At 40.0% G+C, this 25,776-nt stretch overlaps 1 protein-coding gene and 3 non-coding genes across 4 annotated transcripts in view; all 4 read left to right on the plus strand.

The window, feature by feature from the left end:
• npy2rl (neuropeptide Y receptor Y2, like) overlaps positions 1–23,963 on the plus strand; it is a 35,735-nt gene extending 11,772 nt beyond the window's left edge. The window contains exons 3-5 of the mRNA XM_072376372.1: positions 9,333–9,498; positions 12,098–12,251; positions 22,061–23,963. Coding sequence (XP_072232473.1) covers positions 9,333–9,498; positions 12,098–12,251; positions 22,061–22,633 — 893 coding nt within the window. The 3' untranslated portion in view covers positions 22,634–23,963. The remainder of the gene's footprint in view (positions 1–9,332; positions 9,499–12,097; positions 12,252–22,060) is intronic.
• On the plus strand, positions 17,132–17,203 carry trnag-ucc (transfer RNA glycine (anticodon UCC)). Its single transcript has one exon. It is a non-coding gene; the product is annotated as a tRNA-Gly (tRNA).
• trnag-ucc (transfer RNA glycine (anticodon UCC)) lies at positions 19,064–19,135 on the plus strand. Its single transcript has one exon. It is a non-coding gene; the product is annotated as a tRNA-Gly (tRNA).
• Positions 21,324–21,395, plus strand: trnag-ucc (transfer RNA glycine (anticodon UCC)). The gene has a single exon. It is a non-coding gene; the product is annotated as a tRNA-Gly (tRNA).
• Positions 23,964–25,776: the final 1,813 nt, after the last annotated feature.

Raw genomic sequence — 25,776 nt, forward strand, 5'->3', positions numbered from 1 at the left:
GGGCCGGCAACCGCCCCAGACAGCCGCCCCCAGTGGGCCGGCAACCACCCTGATGCCCAAGGCGAAGCGCCTCAGAACCCAAGACGCGCCCATTGAGAGCAGCGGGAATGGGGCAGCATCCCCGGCAAGGAGCAGCCTGGAACCCAGGCCTGACAGTAGGCAACCATTCAACACACAGGGTCCTGCCGGCCTGATAGACTAGACTTAGCCCCTCCCCTCACACAGCAAGCCCAGACCCAGAACCAGATGACCAGGTCCCCCTCCTTGTCCCCCTGCCCCAGGAAACAGTGGTATAGGAAGACCTCCCCCTCGTCACTCCCTGATTAGGTGTGTTTTCAACACCAGTCCTCTCCACAACGAGTTACGCTGTGCACATCTCCGGCTTGGTGCATTGCTGTTGATGAGAAAGCATTGCTTGATAGCATCTGCCGCTAGCATCTGCCGCTAGCATCTGCCGCTAGCTTACAGCTAACTGCTGAACTGTTTCCCTCTGGGATCAATAACTATTTATGATTACTTGCCAAGTCTCCACCTTAAAAACAACAGGTTTAGTTTTTTTTGTAAGTTTAAGTTAATTAAATTAGCTCGTAGTACAAAGTGTTGGGATGCAGGTAATGGGATGTGTAATGATATAATTATAATGTGTACTCCGAGGAAAGTAGATGCTATATATTCAACAACTTTCTCAAGTGAGTGAATAATTAAATTTTTATTATGAAGTGAAGCGCTGCATTTAACTAATGTGCACGTATTATGAAATAATTATAGAAATATAGGAGAAAAGTATTGCGTGTGATCTAATTGTTGCCGGGCAGAAGAGAGGTTTTTTCTTTTTGTTTAAGGGCTTAACCAGAAATTAAGTGAATAAAAGTCTGTACAATCCAACTTTTTCCAGAAAGGACTTGGGTTTATTCCTTTTTCCTGAATAGATACTATGACTATATTAGATTTTTTTACTCTCCGGTGGGTTTTTTGGGTTGTTTTTCTCCAACAAACACTTAAAAGGAACTCTTTTTTTGCTGTTTATGCAGGAGTTCAGTGGTAAAACGGGCCCAGAGCTGGTAAAGTCTTTCATTAAATGTAAATATTTTATAGGAAACACGTAGTGGAAGCGGAGATATTTGTTGATATGAAGAAGAGGTATGCAGGAACATTTCATTGGCACATTTGTTATATTGTGGTTTTGTTATTGTGATGGAGGCTGAAAAGCTCTGTTGGATGGGAAAAAAAAGAAGAAATCCGAATCAAAAGCAGGAGGGGGAATAGAGCAGAGGGAAAGCTGGCAGGTGGCATGAATAATGAGATGTGAAATGTGTAGAAAGGTAGACGGACGGTTGCCAGAAAGACGTTGGTTGAATTTCACCAGATCAATAAGAGGCCTGCGTAGGCAGGCTGGGAGTTTGTGATTAAAAAAGCAGGGATGTCGCTGTGTCCACCACACGCTCGTCGTTGTTCCTCTTTTGTCTCGTCGTCTTTGCAGGATTCTTTATTGTCCGAATGATTTCTGATTCTACACTTGAAAACAACCTCAAAGCTTCTTGTTGGCTGTAAAATTGAACCGTGCAGATTTATTAATGAATGCTCAGAGCATCGTATGGAAACTTTCACTGAATTTCAAAGACTTTCTGCAAAGTAAAATGAAAACGTATACATATTTATACCCATAACTCAGCTGGATCAGGGTTGGTTCATAGATATGAGCTGTAGGAGTGTGGCACACAGAAACATATATACATATGTAAATATAAATGGCTAAATAAGTAAGGTTATATGGTGATAAATGCATGTAAAATTACTTTTAAAGTTGATTTAAGTAGATATTTTCTGCTTTCCCTTCTGCTAACCCTAATGGATTAAGCCTAATGGGCTTAATGGGTTAAGGAGATGTAATGATGGGAGTCTCTGGCTTTGGAACCAAACCAGTCCTTAACTAGAACCAACTTAGGACTGGGTCGAGCTAAGGGATGTGAAATCGGTTTTGTCTTCAGATCATTCGATCGTGGCCACGGATAGGCGAGCCAATCGCCTGAGAGGGCGGAGGCAGTTACGTCAGCTAAGAAAACAAAAAACCCTCGCCTGGCGCATGGCCGAAAAGGAATGCTAAAGCGGCTATTTGGGCATATTTCAGGTTTTTCCCGGAGGTCAACGGTGAGCCTAAAGACGTAACCTATTTGCACAACATGCAAAAAATGTGTGCTGCAACATCAGATTAAGCACAAATGCATCTCAGCAGCAACATCAGGTGCTAACTGTTAACATCTTATGGCTGCCCTTAGCCGCCCGCATCAGGTTCAAGTCCCTGATGTTAGCTACAAAGAGCTGAATGGAACGGCTCCATCTACTTGAAGGCTCTTGCAAAGGCTTCTGTCCCAACTGGGTCCCTCCGTTGGTCCCAGGATTGTCGTCTAGCAGCTCCTACACCACGCCTAAGACAATCCAAACTCTGTTCATGTGTCGTCCCACGATGGTGGAATGACCTACCGAGCGCTACCAGAACAGGGGCGTCCCTGTCTATCTTCAAGAAGCTCCTGAAAACCCAGCTCTTCAGAGAGCATCTCCTATCCCAGCACTTACCTTGTACTTCCCTACCCCCGCTATCTCTGCACTTTATCTTTCTGCTCTTCCTTCTATGCCTGCACCCTATCTCTACTCTGTCCCCTCTGACAGAGTCGGACTCCTGGGTTCCTTCTATGTAGCTTATTGTTAGCTTTTTATAAAGCTGTTATATCTTCATTTGTAAGTCGCTTTGGATAAAAGCGTCTGATAAATACATAAATATATATAAATATATATATTTTGAGCTTTACGAGTTCTACCCCTCTTTTAGGAAGACTCAGACTAAACCAGAAAGCGTCCATAATGATAAATTACCTCCTGATTTACTGGAATTACGTCTGCTAAATACAGAAACATTAAATTAATTCAAAGATCGCCATTAGATAAAAAGATCCTCCCTTCCAACACTGACATACAATCCGATGGAAAATCCCTCCATCCCTCGGTGGAGCACCGGCTCTGGGATCACTTTGGCCGAAAAGGGGTAGATGTCCCGCTCCACATCCATATATGACCCATTACTTCCACCACAGCAGCTGTTTTACTCTGTAGGACGAAAAGGCCTCCGTCTCTTTGGGGGAGTTGAGTCGTTGCCAAAGCTGATGGGATTTTGAACACGGTTCTCCTACTTTCTTACATCCCATTAGATGTGACATGACGAAACAATTTCACCACACCACATGAAAGACAATACCTCTCAGTATCAAAGCCCCTGTGTTCATCTACATTTCTTTATTCTTTCATTTCCCACTTACCATTTCATGTGGCTGACTCATTTCTTCTCTTTGTCTGTCTTTTATCATTTGCTCTGTTTCTCCTTTTCCTGCTGTTTCTGTCAGCCTCTCGCCTGAAGCATCGCAAGAAACTGAAGAAAGCAAAAGACAGCAGAGGCAGGCAACATCAGACCCAGTGAACAGCTTTCCTTTCAGTCTAACATGCTCTGACACAATGCCCTTAACCAAAACTCAAACCAGTGTGGTTGGCTGGGTTAGAGACTGGCCCTGACCTCCCTTATGGAGGCAGCGATTCGGCGGCCCTCCTCTACCGGACACAGTCACATCTAATTGTATGTCAAACAGAAGATTTGGTTGAAACCGCAGCTCGTGTCATTTTGCACATTTGACCCAACGGATGACCAGTGAGGTTTAGTAAGCAGGCGAATCAGAACATGTTTAGATTTATGTTTATGTATTTAGCTTGGAGACAATGGACAAAGTTTTTGGTTGTTGTTAAGATCGCGGCAGAAAAAGCAAGAGCTGCAGAATTGTGCCTCTGCAGTTCAGCTCTATTTTGTATTCATTTCTTTGGAAGTGCACAACTGATGCTCCAACCAAGTGCAATATATGTGAGTTAGCCATGAGAAACACCGGATATATTTCCAGCTCGATTAAACTCAGAGGTATCCGGGAGAGGCTGAATGTTCATGTTTATGTATTTAGCAGACGCTTTTATCCAAAGCGACTTACAAATGAAGATATAACAGCTTTATAAAAAGCTAACAATAAGCTACATAGAAGGAACCCAGGAGTCCGACTCTGTCAGAGGGGACAGAGTAGAGATAGGGTGCAGGCATAGAAGGAAGTGCGGGAAGACTTTATTATTCACGTTTTAGCAGTTATTTGGTTCATTTAAGTGCAGATGTTGTCATAAAGGCGCATCATCAACCACATCATTGGGAAATGTTGGTTGACAAATCCATTTTTAGACAAAATGTGACCTTTTCTTGTAGAATTTTGGCTAATTTTCGGGTCCTACTTTTCTTTTGGGTGCCAGGATTCTCAATATTGACCATAAAGTCAGAGTAAAACTGAAATAACTGCAGAACAATGTGTTATGAACTATTCGGTCAAGCATAGAGTTTCTGTTTCTGTATTTATCAGACGCTTTTATCCAAAGCGACTTACAAATGAAGATATAACAGCTCTATAAAAAGCTAACAATAAGCTACATAGAAGGAACCCAGGAGTCCGACTCTGTCAGAGGGGACAGAGTAGAGATAGGGTGCAGGCATAGAAGGAAGTGCAGAAAGATAAAGTGCAGAGATAGAGGGGGTAGGGAAGTACAAGGTAAGTGCTGGGATAGGAATTTTTGGAATTTCTTAGGAAGATTTGTGCTAAATGAACGTATGAATCGCAGATTTAACATCTGTTGAATTACTGAACTTGTTCACCTTAAGACAGCAGAGCAGCTTCCCAAAGAAACCCTCCTGGCAGTAACTGTTTGGGAATGTCCGAATTGTGCTGATGGCTAAAAGCACCCAGGATGCTTCATGGGTTCGAAATTAAAGCACAAATCCACCATTTTTCATCTCTGCCGAACCTTTGACCTTTGGCCCCACCTGTCACCTTCATGTTGCACAAACCTCACCACAAACAAGCGCAGGATACAAGCAGTGATGATAAACACGCATTTCCACAGTCGATGCCAAGTATATTCCTGGCTTTAGAGTAAGAGTGCTGCTCTTTTGCATGGAAAGGATCCAGTTATGATGGTTTTGGCCTTCTTTTAGGATACATCATCTCCCAGATTTATTAGCTTTTTATAAAGCTGTTATATCTTCATTTGTAAGTCGCTTTGGATAAAAGCGTCTGATAAATACAGAAACAGAAACATAAACAGATGAAAGGTGTGTCTTGGTTTAAGAGCTAAGGGAAGTGGCAGTTTTGAATAGACTTTGACACCCATGATCTGGACCTAGATTAAAGGTAGAGTACGAATGAATGAATGACTGAAGCTTGGCTGCAAGGTTTAATAGAAACATGTGAATTAAAAACTGGATTAAAATTAATTGTTTTGATCAAAACTCCTCCCAAACCTCAATAAGTGAAGCTGAAGCTGCCAGTTTGTCCAATATTTGAATGGTTTGTCCCATGAAGTCTTGGATCATTTGGGGTTTCTCATATTACCTCCAAGCTCCATATATCAGAGGATTAGTTTTATCATCTGCTTTGTTAAAAAAAGAAATGTTGGGGACAAGAACTGCTGGGATTAAAGCTAGATTTTGGGTTGTTTCAGTGGTTCTTGATTGGATTATTATAAGCCGGAATGACAGAGATCGTCCAAATAGTTCATTCTTGGTCTGTTAAATTTGTAACATGATGACGGGGGGGGTGCAAAACATGCGTTCTCTATTTATTCAGCATCAAATCAGCACTGATGTTCATTCATTCACACATACATACATCTGACTCTACTGATCATGTGACCTGCTGTCTGTCGGCAGCTCTTTGGGCAGATGGCTTGGGGTCGGCTCGGATGCAAACCACTCGTTTTGCCTCTTCGTGTGTCCTCAGGTGACACAGCCACGTCTGAACAACTAATATCCCCTCACTTATGACATTAAAAACAAGAATAAAAGATTATCACTGAAATGAATAGCTTGGGAAAAGTATTTATGATTCTGATGCGAAAGTTTGATGAATATTAAATTGGATTAAATACCATATAAGGGGATTGGAATTGGTTTTAAAGTTGGACTCTTTAATTGGAAGAGAAATAAATGGACATGAAAGCGGTTCAATGTATTACATGTGAGCTCTTTTGTTGGGTTAGGGTTCATTTTGTTTCATTAGCTCAGGAAATCTCAGGTTTTTTTAACTGAAAGGGAGTCGCAGAAAGAGAGGCAAAGATGATATCTCAGGAGTAAAGTGTGATTCAATTCAGATTTATTTAAAACTGTTATCTTAAGGCACTTCAAAGATACAGTCCAGTTTAAACCAATTATAGTCCAAGTCGTTGTAATGCAATCAGAATCCAGCCAAATCTAATTCATGCCAATTCACACAGAACCAATTAAAAAGAAGTTGGAAGAGCATGGAAAGAAAAACTGTCTTTTAACCAGAACCAGGAAGGGCGGCCATCTGCACCGTAACACCAGGCCTGGGATAGTTTAAGAGAATATACCCCTTATGAAATGTTGATGTAAAACAAATTGAATTTGGTCAAATATGTGGACTTTATATTCTGTGAATCGAAACCTTCCCACAACACCTGTCCACAGTTCCCACTGGAGCTGCTCCAGAAACACATGGAGTAAAAGCTTGAGTTTGGTGTCTTTTAATAGCTGAAACCCTAAACTTTTATGTGACGGGTGAGTTAAAATGCTGAAGAAAAAGTGCACAGATGCATAAAGGTGTGAGCTATTTGCTGGAAAACAAACTTGGGTCTTACAGAGTCCTATAAAGGACAATAAATAAATAAAGTAAAGTGAATATTTATATATTTTTCTACAAAAAATGTCTAATTGCTCTCCAAAAGTGACGGTAAATGGTCCATAATATGTTCACCTGGGTTCATCGTTGACTGCACGGCGTTTTTAAGTGTAGATTCGGTTTAGGTGCTGTAATATAACGCAGTTTAAGCTTCCTGCTTATGAGTGCAGACTCAAAATATCTTAGAAATACAACATTATTCTTCATATTCTCCAGCAGTGTCACAGCAGGTCTTTAAATTGCACTGAATTCATATGAGCCTCTCAGGAACGTTTTGTGTAAAGAAGCAATAGAGCAAAACAAAAGAAAAACATGAAAGACGGTGACAGTGAAATGACCCCAAAGTGTTAAATAGGAAACCTAATATGTTTCCTGTCAGGCTTGGTACTTTTTATCATTTTGAATGAGTTTTTCTGGTGGTTTTTTGGTGTATGTTTGCATAAAAACTTACTTAAGATGAAAAGAAACGTGTCTTCTGACATCCTCATGGCACATGTTGGCAGTCTCGGTTTTCTGAAAACATTAAAAAAGACACCAAAGTGTAAAGCAGGCATAAAATGAGATCTCACCTCTGTGCACATCAAGCTGAGCCGTCACTTTTTAACACAAATTGCAGACGTTTTACTTAAGCAGACAAGTGTAAAATGTGCTTAGCGTCTGCACACAAAGATAAAGACAGAACTAATAATAATGTTAGTGAGTAACGGTGCTTTCTGGAGTTTTCTCTCCTCAGGACTGACCATAAATTTTGAATGAGCATTTCCATCTGTCTGAAAATGCTTTCGCACCTCAGACACGTCCACAGGAAATGAATATGTTAGGACTGGCAGGTGTCTTTGCCTCCACCTTCATCTTGCTGCTTCCTGCTTATTATCAGGATAGAGACAGCTTGTCAGCGTGTTCATTTGTCAGAGTTACAGGGAAATATGCAGATCCCATGGCATTGAGTGGTGAAGGATTTGGGCTGCACTCAAAGCCGAACTGTTTTATCTGCAGATTTGAAGAAAGATTGTTTTCAAAAGGAAGTCGGACTGTTTGGGATGGCATCAGGCAGAATTTCTTATGATTGTTTTTAAGCAGAAATCCACAAAGACATTTGAACACATTTGAACTTTTCTAACGTCAACTGATTCAGATTATTTTTTATATAAATCAAAGAAAAGTATGTTCTGCTGTTTTTCCCTGTAGACCTGTAGTTATAATACCCCCTCCGGTGAAAATCCTCTTTTGAACCTTTTTTAACATGTTTAAATTTTGACTAGAAGATGTTTGTGGAGTTAAATGAGCCCTTTTGCCATTGAACTAAAGCACAACAGCGACAGTCTCTAGATTATAGATTAAAATATATGATTAATATGTAACAAACCTATGAAATACATCCTCAGACTTATAGGATGGGGCTTACTTTTCAGAATCGGTGACTATTGGCATTTAGCACACCGCTAAAAATGTGGTGCTAATTAGTTACAGTTTGACTACCATTAGCAATTAGCACACAGTTATTAGTATGTTGATAAATAGTAACTGTTTAGCATGCAGCTAAATTAAGTCCTTCAGAGCATGGAGCAAACAAAAATTATCCACACTGCTAATAATTTAGTGCTAAATGCCAACAGTTTGTCTATGCTTAGCATTTAGCACACAGCTACTAATGTTTTGCTAAATATTAACAGTTAGCATTGAGCATACAACTGTAATTGTTGCTAAATGCTAGTTTTTTTTTTTGCAATGAGCACCGATTAAACCATGCTATATTCCTATGGTTTATACAATTAGTATTTATTAACATTATTAGCTTTGTGCTAACATCACAAAATGACTGGTGAACAAGATTTATCTACGGTTAGCATCTAGCACTCAGCGATTACTCGGCTAACTGAAAAAACTGAAAAAATAAACTGTAAAATAAGATTATATAACTAAATACTAGTAGTTCATATGATGATTTGTATAATACCAGTTTATACCATTAGAATTTATTAGCACATTATTTGCTGTTTGCTAACATTGTAAAATGGAAAACTCATGTTTTTTTAATTTGTGACATAATTCACAGCTACACAGTTGAGTGTGTCACAGAGAAAATGAAATGTTAGCTATATTTAATTATTTCAACAGTGAAAAAACTGTTGTTTTTGTGTGTCGTGGAGATGATGAAATGTCTCTGCACCTGGCTGCAGATCAGAAGCAGCATCAGCCGTCTATTGCAAGCTAACATCAGAAGCCTCCACTTAACAAGAAGATATTGTGCTGCCTCATAAATGTTATATGTTGTGGGGGAGAAGCAGCGCCAATTTGTCAACAGTCAAGCTTCACAGCCAATTCCTACTGAGAGCACTTGGCATTGAAATTGTAAATCACAGAGAAGGTTAAATGTTCTTTCTGCTGGCCTCCTGGTGAGTGAATCTGTAGTTTTATGATGAAAACACGCAGCTCAATACCTACAGCTTGTATCGCGCAGAAGCTGCTAACACAGCATGTATCCGTTGTTCTGTGATGTTTTCATGTTATTCAGGATCATGTCGGGTTGAATCTAACCAGGTTATCTATCCTCTTTGCCTCCAGCTGACCTGCTGGTCAACACACTGTGCCTCCCCTTCACCCTCGTCTACACGCTGCAGGGAGAGTGGAAGTTCGGCAGCACCCTCTGCTTCCTCCTGCCCTACGCCCAGGGGCTCGCCGTGCACGTCTCCACGGTGACGCTCAACGTCATCGCCCTGGACCGGCACAGGTGGGTGCTGCTTCCGGAAAGTGATTTTAAACTTTATTTTAAATGGGTTATTATAGGAAAGAAAAGGGGAATAAGCAAAAACGGAGCAAATCCAAGAACATTAATACGGTGAATGGGGACGATTCTTATCCAGGTACTGGATTTCATTACTTTGTATGTTTAAAATACCATGAAAACACATAAAATCTGAAGGCTGAATCTTATACATGGTCAGAGATGAGGAGAAACTGTAAATGGGAAATTTACTGACATCCGTATGACATCATTGATGAGACCACTGCGTGGATTCCACAACTTCTAGTGGATTTTGAACACATTTACAGGTTCTCTTTTTCCTTTTTGATCCGTTTCTGAATTCATGAGCACAACTATGAACAAAGCTGTTCCACGTTATGATCTTTTTCCCGTTTTTTTGTCATTTTATCGACATTAAAACAACAGAAAATCAGTAAAAGGAACATTCGTAAGAATCAGTTAAACGTCTTTCGATGAGATCTTGATTTTAGCTTCAGTGTTTGAGAGTTTTTAACGGGAAGACACCTTTATTCGGGGGTATAATTCAAATTCTACGTGTCCGCCATCTCGTGGTAGTGAGTAGAAACAAAATTTCGTGTGTTGTGTGTGACTTTCGCGGTCCTGCGACAGTGGTGCTTAATGGGAGAAACCTTGGATGGTTTCCATAAAGTAAAACTAGTTTCTGTTTACCTGCTGAAACATATGAAAGCTGTTTTCACTTTACTACTGCTGCGATTTGGAAAAGAGCGTTACGGTGATGATTCACATGCAAATGAGGCCCATCTGGTAGCTCCTGTCCTGCTTGGCTGCTGTTTTGTTAATTGGAGTTTAGGTGTTAGGAGCAGTAATGTGGGAGGATTGGATGGTTCACACTCAGTGCGGTTACATCGGATCGGATTAATGGCTAAATTACAATAAGACTGAGTTATTCAGCTCATGTAACAAGCTTAATCTGACGAGAAATCAAATCGGATCGGGTTACTTGCGCGATGGAGAATGCGCCGTTGTGCATCGTCTGTGCCATAACCAGCTCATCACAGATGGAGAGGGAGGCAGCTTCATCTCGCTCTGCGTTCGCCATCTTTCTGAATGCCTGAGTTTGTTGTTGTTGGTGAAGACGTCAACAGGAAGTGACTCTATTAGCGATAGCTGAAATGGGGACAGCGCCACCTATGGTACCGGGGTATGACATGCTTTGTGCCAGTGATTCCATTCATTCACCGCCATATATCCAAGGATAATTACCCTCAGATAAGAACCCAACTGTAGCTATAATCCAGTTAATCTCATCATGTGGACCCACTGACTGTTTCACCTTGTATGACCCTGAGGAAAGACTCCAGGGATGTTATTTGTGCATTTGGTGATCTTCATATTTATTCATCTGAAGTTGTAAAGACAACGTTTATGGTATGTAACTGACAGCAGGTCTGATTTTGCTGATGTGTGTTTGATGGAGAAACTCACAGAGCCTCCCGTGTGAGACTTGTCAGCAGCAGTAAAATACCAGTAATGACTGACCTGATTAATGAAGACGGAAACTCGTGTTCTTCAGCTCAGATGTTGGAAAAAATTTGAACTGATCACAGATCAGAACGGCTGTCAGTTTGTAAATTAAACACAGCTACAGTTCTGGTGAAGGCTGGAGGATTAAAGAGAACATTACAAAGCACTTCCATCCATCCACTGACTTCCACTTATCTGAGGTCGGGTCGCAGAGGCAACAGGTTCAGGAGGGAAACCCAGACATCCCTCTCCAGCTCCTCCTGGGGGATACAGTGGCGTTCCCAGGTCAGATGGGATATATAATCCCTCAAGTGGGTTCTGGTTCTGACCCGGGGCCTCCTCCCAGGAGGCATCCTAACCAGAGGAACCACCTCAGCTGACTCCTTTCTATGTTGAGGAGCAGCAGCTCTACTCCGAGCTCCTCCCCCTAATGGTGGAGCTCCTCCCCCCGGATACTGGAGCTCCTCCCCCCGGATACTGGAGCTCCTCCCCCTATCTCTAAGGCTGAGCCCCGCCCCCCTCTGAAGGAAACCACGACCTCCTTCTTTGGGTCAGAACCCAGATCTGTGAGCAGGTGAGGGTTGGAACAAAGATGGAGCAGGAACCTGAAAGCTTCTCCTTCCGGCTCAGCTTCACCAAACGGACCGGAGCAGCGCCCTCATTACTGCTGACGAAGCCCCGATCCGTCTGTCCATCTCTGATCCAACTCACCATCACTGAGAACCAGGTCCAGAGATGCTGAAACTGCTCCAGCTGAGGCAGAGACTCATCCCGACCCGGAGGTTCAGAACCAGGGCCTCAGATCTGGAGGAGCTGCTTCACACTCAGCTGTGAGCTGAAGGTCAACAGAAGCACACCATCTGTAAAAAACAGAGATGTAACCCTGAGGTTCCCAAACCAGACGGCCTCCTCTCCACCGGTGTTGTTCAGGACTTCCGTGCGACCTTGAAGAGACATTCAATCTCGTCCTTCCCTGGCGTATTGTACCTGAATTAGCGGTCCCTCCACCATCTGCTCCATCATCCGTTATTGAACCGTAACCATCATTAACTCAGGTGTGTGCCGCTGTGTGTTTCAGGTGCATTGTGTACCACCTGGAGACCAGGATGCGTAAGGATGTGTGTTTCGGGGTGATAGCACTGACCTGGGTGCTGAGTGCGGTGCTGGCCAGCCCTCTGGCCATCTTCAGAGAGTACGGCCCCTTAACGCTGGAGCCCGGACACACCATACAGGTACTTATGTGTTCCATCCATCCATCATTCATCCATCATCCATCCATCCATCCATCCATCCATCCATTTTCCATCCATCCATCCATCCATCATCCATCCATCCATCCATCCATCCATCCATCCAGACATCCATCCATCCATCCATCCATCCATCCATCCATCCATCCATCCACCCATCATCCATCCATCCATCCATCCATCCATCCATCCATCCATCCATCCATCCATCCATCCATCCATCCATCCAGACAATAGCGAGTATTTTTTTTCCAATAATCGCACAATGTCCACTAAAAAGTTTACCTGCAAAGAAGCGCTGGATCTTCTATTCGATAATCCTTATTCTGAAGGGGAAAATCTAATAAAGTAATAAAGCATTAATTACTTTATTATTATGATTAATAAAGTAATCAGATTACTGTAATCTGATCACTCGCCTTTTTACTGTAATAAGTCTGTGAAACACTTGATAGTGGCTGTAATCTTTAAGAGTTACTGGGCTGAAGACATATCAGTGATGACTTAGAAATAACTACTGAAAAAAAATCAACAAGGCAAGATCGGCCAATCAGAGTGAGAGTACTGACCAATCAGAGTGAGAGTACAGACCGACCAATCTGAGCGCAGTAGTATAGTATTAAAGTAAAATATTTTTAAAGTAATCAGATCACAGTAACCTTAATAAAGTAATCAGATTACTGTAATCTGATCACTCACCTTTTTACTGTAATAAGTCTGTGAAACAGTCTATGATTGTGTGTCTGTGTACAAGAAAAATAAAAAGAATAATAATATATATTTATTGTTATTACTATAAATAATACATATTATATTATTGATAAATAATGAAAAGAATAATATATATCAGCCAATAATATAAAGATCAGCCAATCAGAGTGAGAGCACCGAGCAAAAGTAATCAGATTACAGTAATCTGATAAAAGTAATCAGATTACAGTAATCTTTTAAAAGTAATCAGATTACAGTAATCTTTAAAAAGTAATAGGATTACAGTAATCTTGTTAAAGTAATCAGATTACAGTAATATTTTAAAAAGTAATCAGATTACAGTAATATTTTTAAAGTAATCAGATTACAGTAATATTTTTAAAGTAATCAGATTACAGTAACCTTAATAAAGTAATCAGATTACTGTAATCTGATCACTCACCTTTTTACTGTAATAAGTCTGTGAAACAGTCTATGAAACACTTGATAGTGGCTGTAATCTTTAAAAAGTAATCAGATTACGGTAATATTTTAAAAAGTAATCAGATTACAGTAATCTTATAAAAATTAATCAGATTACAGTAATATTTTAAAAAGTAATTGCGCCACAGAGTCACACGAAGCTGTTTGGTGGATGTCGTCCAATCGTCCAATCAGAGTGAGAGTACAGACCGACCAATCAGAGTGCAGCTAATATCAAATAATATAATAATAGCTAAAAATCGTCCAATCACTCTGAGAGTACAGACCGACCAATCCGAGTGCATTTTTAGAGGGAAAAGTTTGTGTAGCTTCGCTAGGTTACTTACGTGAGTGATGCTAACTTTACAAGGTTGGTTGTGCACATAGATCAACAAGTTACCATTTAATTTTTTACCATTATTGGACTCTAAGCACTGTCAGCACTTACCTGTTTTGTACTTAGAAATAACTACTGAAAAAAAATCAACAAGGTGAGATCGGCCAATCAGAGTGAGAGTACAGACCGACAAATCAGAGCGCAGCTACTATCAAATACTATAATTTAATAATAGCTAATATCACACACCGACCAATCAGAGCCCAGCTAATATCAAATAATATAATATAATAATAGCTAAAGATCGGCCAATCACAGTGAGAGTACCGACCAATAAGAGCTCAGCTAAAGATCGGCCAATCAGAGTGAGAGTACAGACCGACCAATCAGAGTGCAGCTAATATCAAATAATATAATAATAGCTAATATCAAAGACCTACCAATCAGAGCTCAGCCAAAGACTACTCAGAGTGAGAGTACAGGCCTACCAATAAGAGCTCAGCTAAAGATCGGCCAATCAGAGTGAGAGTACAGGCCTACCAATAAGAGCTCAGCTAAAGATCGGCCAATCAGAGTGAGAGTACAGACCAACCAATCAGAGCGCAGCTAAAAATCGTCCAATCAGAGTGAGAGTTCAGACCGACCAATCAGAGTGCAGCTAATATCAAATAATATAATAATAGCTAAAAATCGTCCAATCACTCTGAGAGTACAGACCGACCAATCAGAGTGCAGCTAATATCAAATAATATAATAATAGCTAATATCAAAGACCTACCAATAAGAGCTCAGCTAAATCAGAGTTAGAGTACAATCAGAGTCAGAGTACAGACCAACCAATCAGAGCGCAGCTAAAAATCGTCCAATCAGAGTGAGAGTACCGACCAATCAGAGTGCAGCTAATATCAAATAATATAATAATAGCTAAAAATCGTCCAATCACTCTGAGAGTACAGACCGACCAATCAGAGTGCAGCTAATATCAAATAAGCTAATATCAAAGACCGACCAATATCAATCAGAGCTATAGAGTATATACAGAGTTATGACACGCTTTGATGTCGCCGCTAGAGCTGTCACGTGGTTCATGTAAGCCTCAATAGTTCCAACGGTTCCAACCAAACGGCAAACTGTCATAGTTTCCTATGCTACAGTGTGAGCTATTGCATGGTAAATATCAAAGTAAACGTACGTATGGGATGTATTTTCGTGTCAATAATGCTTTTGAGCTGTGGGGTTGACAATTGAAAGTGTTGAATAATAATACATTTTTAGAGGGAAAAGTTTGTGTAGCTTCGCTAGGTTACTTACGTGAGTGATGCTAACTTTACAAGGTTGGTTGTGCACATAGATCAACAAGTATAGTGGTGAGCATAGCTGCCTTCCAAGCAGTTGACCCGGGTTCGATTCCCGGCCAATGCAGCGACAGTTTCCAGGAGAGTTACTGAGCTGAAGACATGTCAGTGATGACTTAGAAATAACTACTGAAAAAAAATCAACAAGGTAAGATCGGCCAATCAGAGTGAGAGTACAGACCGACTAATCAGAGCGCAGCTACTATCAATTACTATAATATAATAATAGCTAATATCACACACCGACCAATCAGAGCCCAGCTAATATCAAATAATATAATATAATAATAGCTAAAGATCGGCCAATCACAGTGAGAGTACCGACCTCTCAGAGTGAGAGTACAGACCTACCAATAAGAGCGCAGGTAAAAATCGTCCAATCAGAGTCAGAGTACAGACCGACCAATCAGAGTGCAGCTAATATCAAATAATATAATAATAGCTAATATCAAAGACCTATCAATAAGAGCTCAGCTAAAGATCGTACAATCAGAGTGAGAGTACAGACCAACCAATCAGAGCGCAGCTAAAAATCGTCCAATCAGAGTGAGAGTACCGACCAGCTAATATCAAATAATATAATAATAGCTAAAAATCGTCCAATCACTCTGAGAGTACAGACCGACCAATCAGAGTGCAGCTAATATCAAATAAGCTAATATCAAAGACCGACCAATCAGCTAAAGATCGGCCAATCAGAGCTATAGAGTATATACAGAGTTACGACACGCTTTGATGTCGCCGAGCTGTCACGTGGTTCATGTAAGCCTCAATAGTTCCAACGGTTCCAACCAAACTGTCATAGTTTCCTATGCTACAGTGTGAGCTATTGCATGGTAAATATCAAAGTAAACGTACGTATGGGATGTATTTTCGTGTCAATAATGCTTTTGAGCTGTGGGGTTGACAATTGAAAGTGTTGAATAATAATACATTTTTAGAGGGAAAAGTTTGTGTAGCTTCGCTAGGTTACTTACGTGAGTGATGCTAACTTTACAAGGTTGGTTGTGCACATAGATCAACAAGTTACCATTTAATTTTTTACCATTATTGGACTCTAAGCACTGTCAGCACTTACCTGTTTTGTGAAATGTCATCTTTTCCAAAGTACTTTTATCTTTATTACCAAGTTTAGTTATTTTGAAAGGATATGTATCAGAACCATGGAGATTTTAAGATGAGCAGGACTGAGCCATGTACCAGATCTATGAAACAACCACTAATTAGGCTTGAATATTAAATATTTAATGTTACAACCGATGGACTGGAATAAGTATGACTGGTACAAACATTGTTAAACAAACAAGATTTTATTTAAAAAAATATTGAAACAAGAACAATTGTGTGTCTGTGTACGAGAAAAATAAAAAGAATAATAATATATATTTATTGTTATTACTATAAATAATACATATTATATTATTGATAAATAATGAAAAGAATAATATATATCAGCCAATAATATAAAGATCAGCCAATCAGAGTGAGAGCACCGAGCAAAAGTAATCAGATTACAGTAATCTGATAAAAGTAATCAGATTACACTAATCTTTTAAAAGTAATCAGATTACAATAATCTTTAAAAAGTAATCAGATTACAGTAATATTTTTAAAGTAATCAGATTACAGTAATATTTTAAAAAAGTAATCAGATTACAGTAATATTTTTTAAAGTAATCAGATTACAGTAACCTTAATAAAGTAATCAGATTACTGTAATCTGATCACTCACCTTTTTACTGTAATAAGTCTGTGAAACAGTCTATGAAACACTTGATAGTGGCTGTAATCTTTAAAAAGTAATCAGATTACGGTAATATTTTAAAAAGTAATCAGATTACAGTAATCTTATAAAAATTAATCAGATTACAGTAATATTTTAAAAAGTAATTGCGCCACAGAGTCACACGAAGCTGTTTGGTGGATGTGACCGCAGCTGACCCTGAAGCTCTTAGCTGTCGGTCTCACTCCAGATGGGCCAGATGTGTTGCACCACAGCGTTGGTGGTATAGTGGTGAGCATAGCTGCCTTCCAAGCAGTTGACCCGGGTTCGATTCTCGGCCAATGCAGCGACAGTTTTCAGTAGAGTTACTGAGTTGAAGACATATCAGTGATGTCTTAGAAATAACTACTGAAAAAAAATCAACAAGGTGAGATCGGCCAATCAGAGTGAGAGTACAGACCGACAAATCAGAGCTCAGCTAAAGATCGGCCAATCAGAGTGAGAGTACAGACCGACCAATCAGAGTGCAGCTAATATCAAATAATATAATAATAGCTAAAAATCGTCCAATCACTCTGAGAGTACAGACCGACCAATCAGAGTGCAGCTAATATCAAATAATATAATAATAGCTAATATCAAAGACCTACCAATAAGAGCTCAGCTAAATCAGAGTTAGAGTACAATCAGAGTCAGAGTACAGACCAACCAATCAGAGCGCAGCTAAAAATCGTCCAATCAGAGTGAGAGTACCGACCAATCAGAGTGCAGCTAATATCAAATAATATAATAATAGCTAAAAATCGTCCAATCACTCTGAGAGTACAGACCGACCAATCAGAGTGCAGCTAATATCAAATAAGCTAATATCAAAGACCGACCAATATCAATCAGAGCTATAGAGTATATACAGAGTTATGACACGCTTTGATGTCGCCGCTAGAGCTGTCACGTGGTTCATGTAAGCCTCAATAGTTCCAACGGTTCCAACCAAACGGCAAACTGTCATAGTTTCCTATGCTACAGTGCATGGTAAATATTGCATGGTAAATATCAAAGTAAACGTACGTATGGGATGTATTTTCGTGTCAATAATGCTTTTGAGCTGTGGGGTTGACAATTGAAAGTGTTGAATAATAATACATTTTTAGAGGGAAAAGTTTGTGTAGCTTCGCTAGGTTACTTACGTGAGTGATGCTAACTTTACAAGGTTGGTTGTGCACATAGATCAACAAGTTACCATTTAATTTTTTACCATTATTGGACTCTAAGCACTGTCAGCACTTACCTGTTTTGTGAAATGTCATCTTTTCCAAAGTACTTTTATCTTTATTACCAAGTTTAGTCATTTTGAAAGGATATGTATCAGAACCATGGAGATTTTAAGATGAGCAGGACTGAGCCATGTACCAGATCTATGAAACAACCACTAATTAGGCTTGAATATTAAATATTTAATGTTACAACCGATGGACTGGAATAAGTATGACTGGTACAAACATTGTTAAACAAACAAGATTTTATTTAAAAAAATATTGAAACAAGAACAATTGTGTGTCTGTGTACAAGAAAAATAAAAATAATAATAATATATATTTATTGTTATTACTATAAATAATACATATTATATTATTGATAAATAATGAAAAGAATAATATATATCAGCCAATAATATAAAGATCAGCCAATCAGAGTGAGAGCACCGAGCAAAAGTAATCAGATTACAGTAATCTGATAAAAGTAATCAGATTACAGTAATCTTTTAAAAGTAATCAGATTACAGTAATCTTTAAAAAGTAATAGGATTACAGTAATCTTGTTAAAGTAATCAGATTACAGTAATATTTTAAAAAGTAATCAGATTACAGTAATATTTTTTAAAGTAATCAGATTACAGTAACCTTAATAAAGTAATCAGATTACTGTAATCTGATCACTCACCTTTTTACTGTAATAAGTCTGTGAAACAGTCTATGAAACACTTGATAGTGGCTGTAATCTTTAAAAAGTAATCAGATTACGGTAATATTTTAAAAAGTAATCAGATTACAGTAATCTTATAAAAATTAATCAGATTACAGTAATATTTTAAAAAGTAATTGCGCCACAGAGTCACACGAAGCTGTTTGGTGGATGTGACCGCAGCTGACCCTGAAGCTCTTAGCTGTCGGTCTCACTCCAGATGGGCCAGATGTGTTGCACCACAGCGTTGGTGGTATAGTGGTGAGCATAGCTGCCTTCCAAGCAGTTGACCCGGGTTCGATTCCCGGCCAATGCAGCGACAGTTTTCAGTAGAGTTACTGAGTTGAAGACATATCAGTGATGACTTAGAAATAACTACTGAAAAAAAATCAACAAGGTGAGATCGGCCAATCAGAGTGAGAGTACAGACCGACAAATCAGAGCGCAGCTAATATCAAATAATATAATAATAGCTAATATCAAAGACCAACCAATCAGAGCTCAGCTAAAGACTACTCAGAGTGAGAGTACAAGCCTACCAATAAGAGCTCAGCTAAAGATCGGCCAATCAGAGTGAGAGTACAGACCGACCAATCAGAGTGCAGCTAATATCAAATAATATAATAATAGCTAATATCAAAGACCGACCAATCAGAGCTCAGCCAAAGACTACTCAGAGTGAGAGTACAGACCTACCAATAAGAGCTCAGCTAAAGATCGGCCAATCAGAGTGAGAGTACAGGCCTACCAATAAGAGCTCAGCTAAAGATCGGCCAATCAGAGTGAGAGTACAGACCAACCAATCAGAGCGCAGCTAAAAATCGTCCAATCAGAGTGAGAGTTCAGACCGACCAATCAGAGTGCAGCTAATATCAAATAATATAATAATAGCTAAAAATCGTCCAATCACTCTGAGAGTACAGACCGACCAATCAGAGTGCAGCTAATATCAAATAATATAATAATAGCTAATATCAAAGACCTACCAATAAGAGCTCAGCTAAATCAGAGTTAGAGTACAATCAGAGTCAGAGTACAGACCAACCAATCAGAGCGCAGCTAAAAATCGTCCAATCAGAGTGAGAGTACCGACCAATCAGAGTGCAGCTAATATCAAATAATATAATAATAGCTAAAAATCGTCCAATCACTCTGAGAGTACAGACCGACCAATCAGAGTGCAGCTAATATCAAATAAGCTAATATCAAAGACCGACCAATATCAATCAGAGCTATAGAGTATATACAGAGTTACGTCACGTGGTTCATGTAAGCCTCAATAGTTCCAACGGTTCCAACCAAACTGTCATAGTTTCCTATGCTACAGTGTGAGCTATTGCATGGTAAATATCAAAGTAAACGTACGTATGGGATGTATTTTCGTGTCAATAATGCTTTTGAGCTGTGGGGTTGACAATTGAAAGTGTTGAATAATAATACATTTTTAGAGGGAAAAGTTTGTGTAGCTTCGCTAGGTTACTTACGTGAGTGATGCTAACTTTACAAGGTTGGTTGTGCACATAGATCAACAAGTTACCATTTAATTTTTTACCATTATTGGACTCTAAGCACTGTCAGCACTTACCTGTTTTGTGAAATGTCATCTTTTCCAAAGTACTTTTATCTTTATTACCAAGTTTAGTCATTTTGAAAGGATATGTATCAGAACCATGGAGATTTTAAGATGAGCAGGACTGAGCCATGTACCAGATCTATGAAACAACCACTAATTAGGCTTGAATATTAAATATTTAATGTTACAACCGATGGACTGGAATAAGTATGACTGGTACAAACATTGTTAAACAAACAAGATTTTATTTAAAAAAATATTGAAACAAGAACAATTGTGTGTCTGTGTACAAGAAAAATAAAAAGAATAATAATATATATTTATTGTTATTACTATAAATAATACATATTATATTATTGATAAATAATGAAAAGAATAATATATATCAGCCAATAATATAAAGATCAGCCAATCAGAGTGAGAGCACCGAGCAAAAGTAATCAGATTACAGTAATCTGATAAAAGTAATCAGATTACACTAATCTTTTAAAAGTAATCAGATTACAATAATCTTTAAAAAGTAATCAGATTACAGTAATATTTTTAAAGTAATCAGATTACAGTAATATTTTAAAAAAGTAATCAGATTACAGTAATATTTTTTAAAGTAATCAGATTACAGTAACCTTAATAAAGTAATCAGATTACTGTAATCTGATCACTCACCTTTTTACTGTAATAAGTCTGTGAAACAGTCTATGAAACACTTGATAGTGGCTGTAATCTTTAAAAAGTAATCAGATTACGGTAATATTTTAAAAAGTAATCAGATTACAGTAATCTTATAAAAATTAATCAGATTACAGTAATATTTTAAAAAGTAATTGCGCCACAGAGTCACACGAAGCTGTTTGGTGGATGTGACCGCAGCTGACCCTGAAGCTCTTAGCTGTCGGTCTCACTCCAGATGGGCCAGATGTGTTGCATCACAGCGTTGGTGGTATAGTGGTGAGCATAGCTGCCTTCCAAGCAGTTGACCCGGGTTCGATTCCCGGCCAATGCAGCGACAGTTTTCAGGAGAGTTACTGAGCTGAAGACATATCAGTGATGACTTAGAAATAACTACTGAAAAAAAATCAACAAGTTAAGATCGGCCAATCAGAGTGAGAGTACAGACCGACCAATCAGAGCTAGAGGACCGATCAATAAGTATGACTGGTACAAACATTGTATTATCAATTAATATTATTTTATTTTTTTGTAATTTTATTATTACAATTATTATTTTACCACTCCAGGTTATCATAATGTTAGCTTGTCCATTCATGGTTTATTTGCCCTTTTCAGTTTCCATTTTCTTCCATCAGTTTTGATTTTAAAATGAAGAACTTGTCCCAGAAAATGGACTATTTGGATGGAAATTTGGCAAAAGTCTTCATTTTCAGAGAACGAGGTTAAAATTGACCCTATATTTGGATAGAAACCAAGTTATGGTCATAGATGGTCATAGTTAAATAGTTAGAGTTTCCATGTAAATCTGTTGTTTTTTAAATGAATCAGAACTTTTCCTGAGAGTTAGATCCTCTAAAATGTTGTCTTTAAAGACATGAGGACACCATTCAAAATGTAGCCTGTTATTTTCCTTCTTTATTACATTGTTATTAATTTATAATTACATCATGTGACTTATTGTTACCCAAACTAACCCGCGGCGTCCTTCCGCCTCAGGTGTGTACGGAGAAGTGGCCGGGAAAAAACACCGATGGCACCATCTACAGCATCTCCATGCTCATCCTGCAGTACTTCCTGCCGCTGTCCATCATCTCCTTCGCCTACGCCCGCATCTGGTCCAAACTGCGCGGCCACGTCAGCCCGGCAGAAAGCGGCGGCAACAGCAGCGCCGGCTCCGAGCGCCACCGCCGCCGCCGCAAAACCACCAAGATGCTGGTGACCATGGTGGTGGTGTTCGCCGTCAGCTGGCTGCCCTTCCACGCCTTCCAGCTGGCCACCGACATCGACAGCACGGTGCTGGACATGCGTGACTTCCGCCTGCTCTACACCATCTTCCACGTGGTCGCCATGTGCTCCACCTTCGCCAACCCGCTGCTGTACGGCTGGATGAACCGCAACTACCGCGCCGCCTTCCTCGCGGTCTTCAAATGTCGCAGGAGTGGGGAGAGGGGGAGGAGCGGCCGACTGGACAGCATTCATCCCGTCGGGGGAGTCGGAGGCCGGGGGAAGAAGATCGTCCTGGAAACCCACGACACGGTGTCTGCACACCTGAACGCCACCGACGTGTGAGATCCTGGAGGCCGGAAAACATGAAGGAGGATGGCGAGACGATGATGGAAGGAGGAGGAAGTCATTGTCAGGACATCTTTTCTTTCTCAGAAGACAATGCGAGAGAAACGAGAGGAAAGATAAAGACACGAGGCTGAAGGGAGCCGGCGGGGGGATTAGAGAGTTTTTAGAAACCCAAAATAGAGGAGGAGGCGATAGAGGATTAGCTGGAGAGTGACACCACAGAAGAAGAGGAGCTGCTCTTGAACAATTGAAGCAGCGTGTCTTTGAGGATGTGACCTTTCAGGTGTTCTTTGGGGCATTTGTTCAAGTAAAATTGAGGTTGAAAACTAAAAAAAAAAAGTTTGCTTGATGAAAGGAGAAAAAAGGGATTTTCTTTGTGTTTCCACGAGGAAAAACAGAAACTTTCTAATCTTCTCTAAATAGGGCTTTATTCCACCTTCACGTCACACGTGGAGCGTTCAGCTCATACTTTTAACCCTGAGTGGCTTATAAAGACGTTTCTGTGGGCCTTCAGAACCGGAGGCCGCTGAGAGCAGAAGGCGAGATGGAAGATGTTCCTGTTAAAAAGACGAGTTTGCACAGAGCCGTGGAGGATGCCAGCCCTGCGAGAAAGGTGGATTAAGTGCATACCGGTGACAGGATGCAGGTGGACAAGAGGAGAAAGCAGGGAGATGGTGGCTGCCATTAGTAGGGAAAAAAATACTCGGTAGATGAAGGACAAAGAGCAAAGGAATAAGAGACGAGGGCAGAGGAGGATCAGGCGCTGGGGAGGATCCGTGGGAGGAAAGAAGAGTGAAATGTGGGATAATTAGGCATCATATAACATCAAGAGATATTTCAACTGAACTGGCTGCAGTTCAGCTTTAAAAAGCAGAGGAAAGCAACTCTGCTTTCGAGTAAACACATGAATGTTTGAAAATTAAAAGCTTGGGTGATTGATGTGATCTGGAGTTTTTTCTTTTTTCGGCTGCGACGTCGTCTCGCTTCGGCTTGGAGTTGTTTGCACGGCTGACTCGATCGGATTTAAACTTCATTACAGAAGTTTCGCAGCAGGAGAAGTCAGACTTTTTTTAAATAAAAGACAAAGATTTACCTTTTGAATAAAATTCAAGGATGTTTGAAAAATGAAAATACGGAGCCCCCGAGGGGACAAAAACATGGGAAAAAAGAGATCTTGCAAACATCTGTCCTTTTTTTTTTCACGCATCTTTTTGTCCCCGTGGCCCCTCGGGGGCTCCGTACATCCCACTCAAAGTGAAGTCAATTTAAATTTAAGGATGTTTGAAAAATTTAAATATGGAGAAAAAAGATGAGTTAAAAAAAAGAGATCTGGCAAACATCTGTTCTTTTTTTTTTTCACGCATCTTTTTGTCCCCTCGGGGGCTCCGTACATCCCACTCAAAGTGAAGTAAATTTAAATTTAAGGATGTTTGAAAAATTAAAATATGGAGAAAAAAGACGAGTTAAAAAAAAAGACAAACATCTGTCCTTTTTTTTTCACCCATCTTTTTGTCCCCTCGGGGGCTCCGTACCTCCCATTCAAAGTGAAGTCAATTTTAATTTAAGGATGTTTGAAAAATTTAAATATGGAGAAAAAAGACGAGTTAAAAAAAAAGACAAACATCTGTCCTTTTTTTTTTCACCCATCTTTTTGTCCCCTCGGGGGCTCCGTACCTCCCATTCAAAGTGAAGTCAATTTTTGGCCTACTTTTAAAAATCCTATAAAATTGATTGAAAACACAAACTTTGCAGGATAATTCCAGTAGTTTTACCCTGATGGTTGCTGTTGATGTTGTGCCTCTCTGCTACTCCTTTATGACCAGCTGAACCAGTTCTGAACTGGTCTGGACCAAGAGCCCGTTTGCCTTTCCACCCCAAACCCACGTCATTACGGTGCAGTCTATTCCAGTATCAGCAGCAGATCATCTGTTGGTACCAGCTGGGTTATTATTAAACTTCAAACGACTTGGATTTATAGCCGAACGTTTTACATATCAGAGCAGGAAAAGACACCAGGTTCCTACCAAGGACCTGAACTCGGAGGGACCTTCACTGGGGCCGGTTCGGTTAGAGATTAGAGATCAATACATGAAGACCGAGGCCTACTGATCGATCGGTTAATTTAAGATGAGTTCACTGAGCGAACCGGTCCGACTCTTAAAGTCAGAGATCGACTGTTTGACTTTTACTGGGAGGATTCCTCATGACTCAGCAGAATACTTTGCCTAAAACAGATTTATAGCTTTTAAGAAACTTACATTTTTATTAAATTTATGAAAATCCCTGAGATATAAACAGCCATCGTACGGCGTCACATCCACCTTTATACGAAGCTAAAATAGCTAGGCTACATGAAATGATTAAAACCGTCTTTGAAATTGATCTCACTGACGATGCTTTTTACCGCTTTTCTGTTCTTTATCTGGAACAAAGAGCAGCTGCAACAGGATTAAACTGAAACTTTACACCTGCAGCTGAAAAAGGTTGAATGGATTCACTTTCTTTTTTGTCATCTTTCCTTCCTGTTAATCGATGATAGTGAACTGAACCCGTTACCCAGGGTTGGAAAACCTAAACTGACTTATAAGACTTCTGAGAGCCGAACTCTAACATGTTACACTGAGTCATCATTTATTTATCAAAAACTGAGACAAAACACAGAAGCAGTGAGTGAGAAACTAAGTGAACCCCTGATCCAGCAGCTTCAGCAGCAGCTTCAGCAGCAGTGAGTGTAAAACTAAGTGAACCCCTGATCCAGCAGCTTCAGCAGCAGCTTCAGCAGCAGTGAGTGTAAAACTAAGTGAACCCCTGATCCAGCAGCTTCAGCAGCAGTGAGTGTAAAACTAAGTGAACCCCTGATCCAGCAGCAGCTTCAGCAGCAGTGAGTGTAAAACTAAGTGAACCCCATGATCCAGCAGCTTCAGCAGCAGTGAGTGTGAAACTAAGTGAACCCCTGATCCTGCAGCTTCAGCAGCAGTGAGTGTAAAACTAAGTGAACCCCTGATCCAGCAGCTTCAGCAGCAGTGAGAGTAAAACTAAGTGAACCCCTGATCCAGCAGCTTCAGCAGCAGTGAGTGTAAAACTAAGTGAACCCCTGATCCTGCAGCTTCAGCAGCAGTGAGTGTAAAACTAAGTGAACC

This window comes from Leuresthes tenuis, unplaced genomic scaffold (genome assembly GCF_036924035.1).
Source record: "Leuresthes tenuis unplaced genomic scaffold, fLeuTen1.0.hap1 SCAF_22, whole genome shotgun sequence".
Lineage (NCBI taxonomy): Eukaryota > Metazoa > Chordata > Actinopteri > Atheriniformes > Atherinopsidae > Leuresthes > Leuresthes tenuis.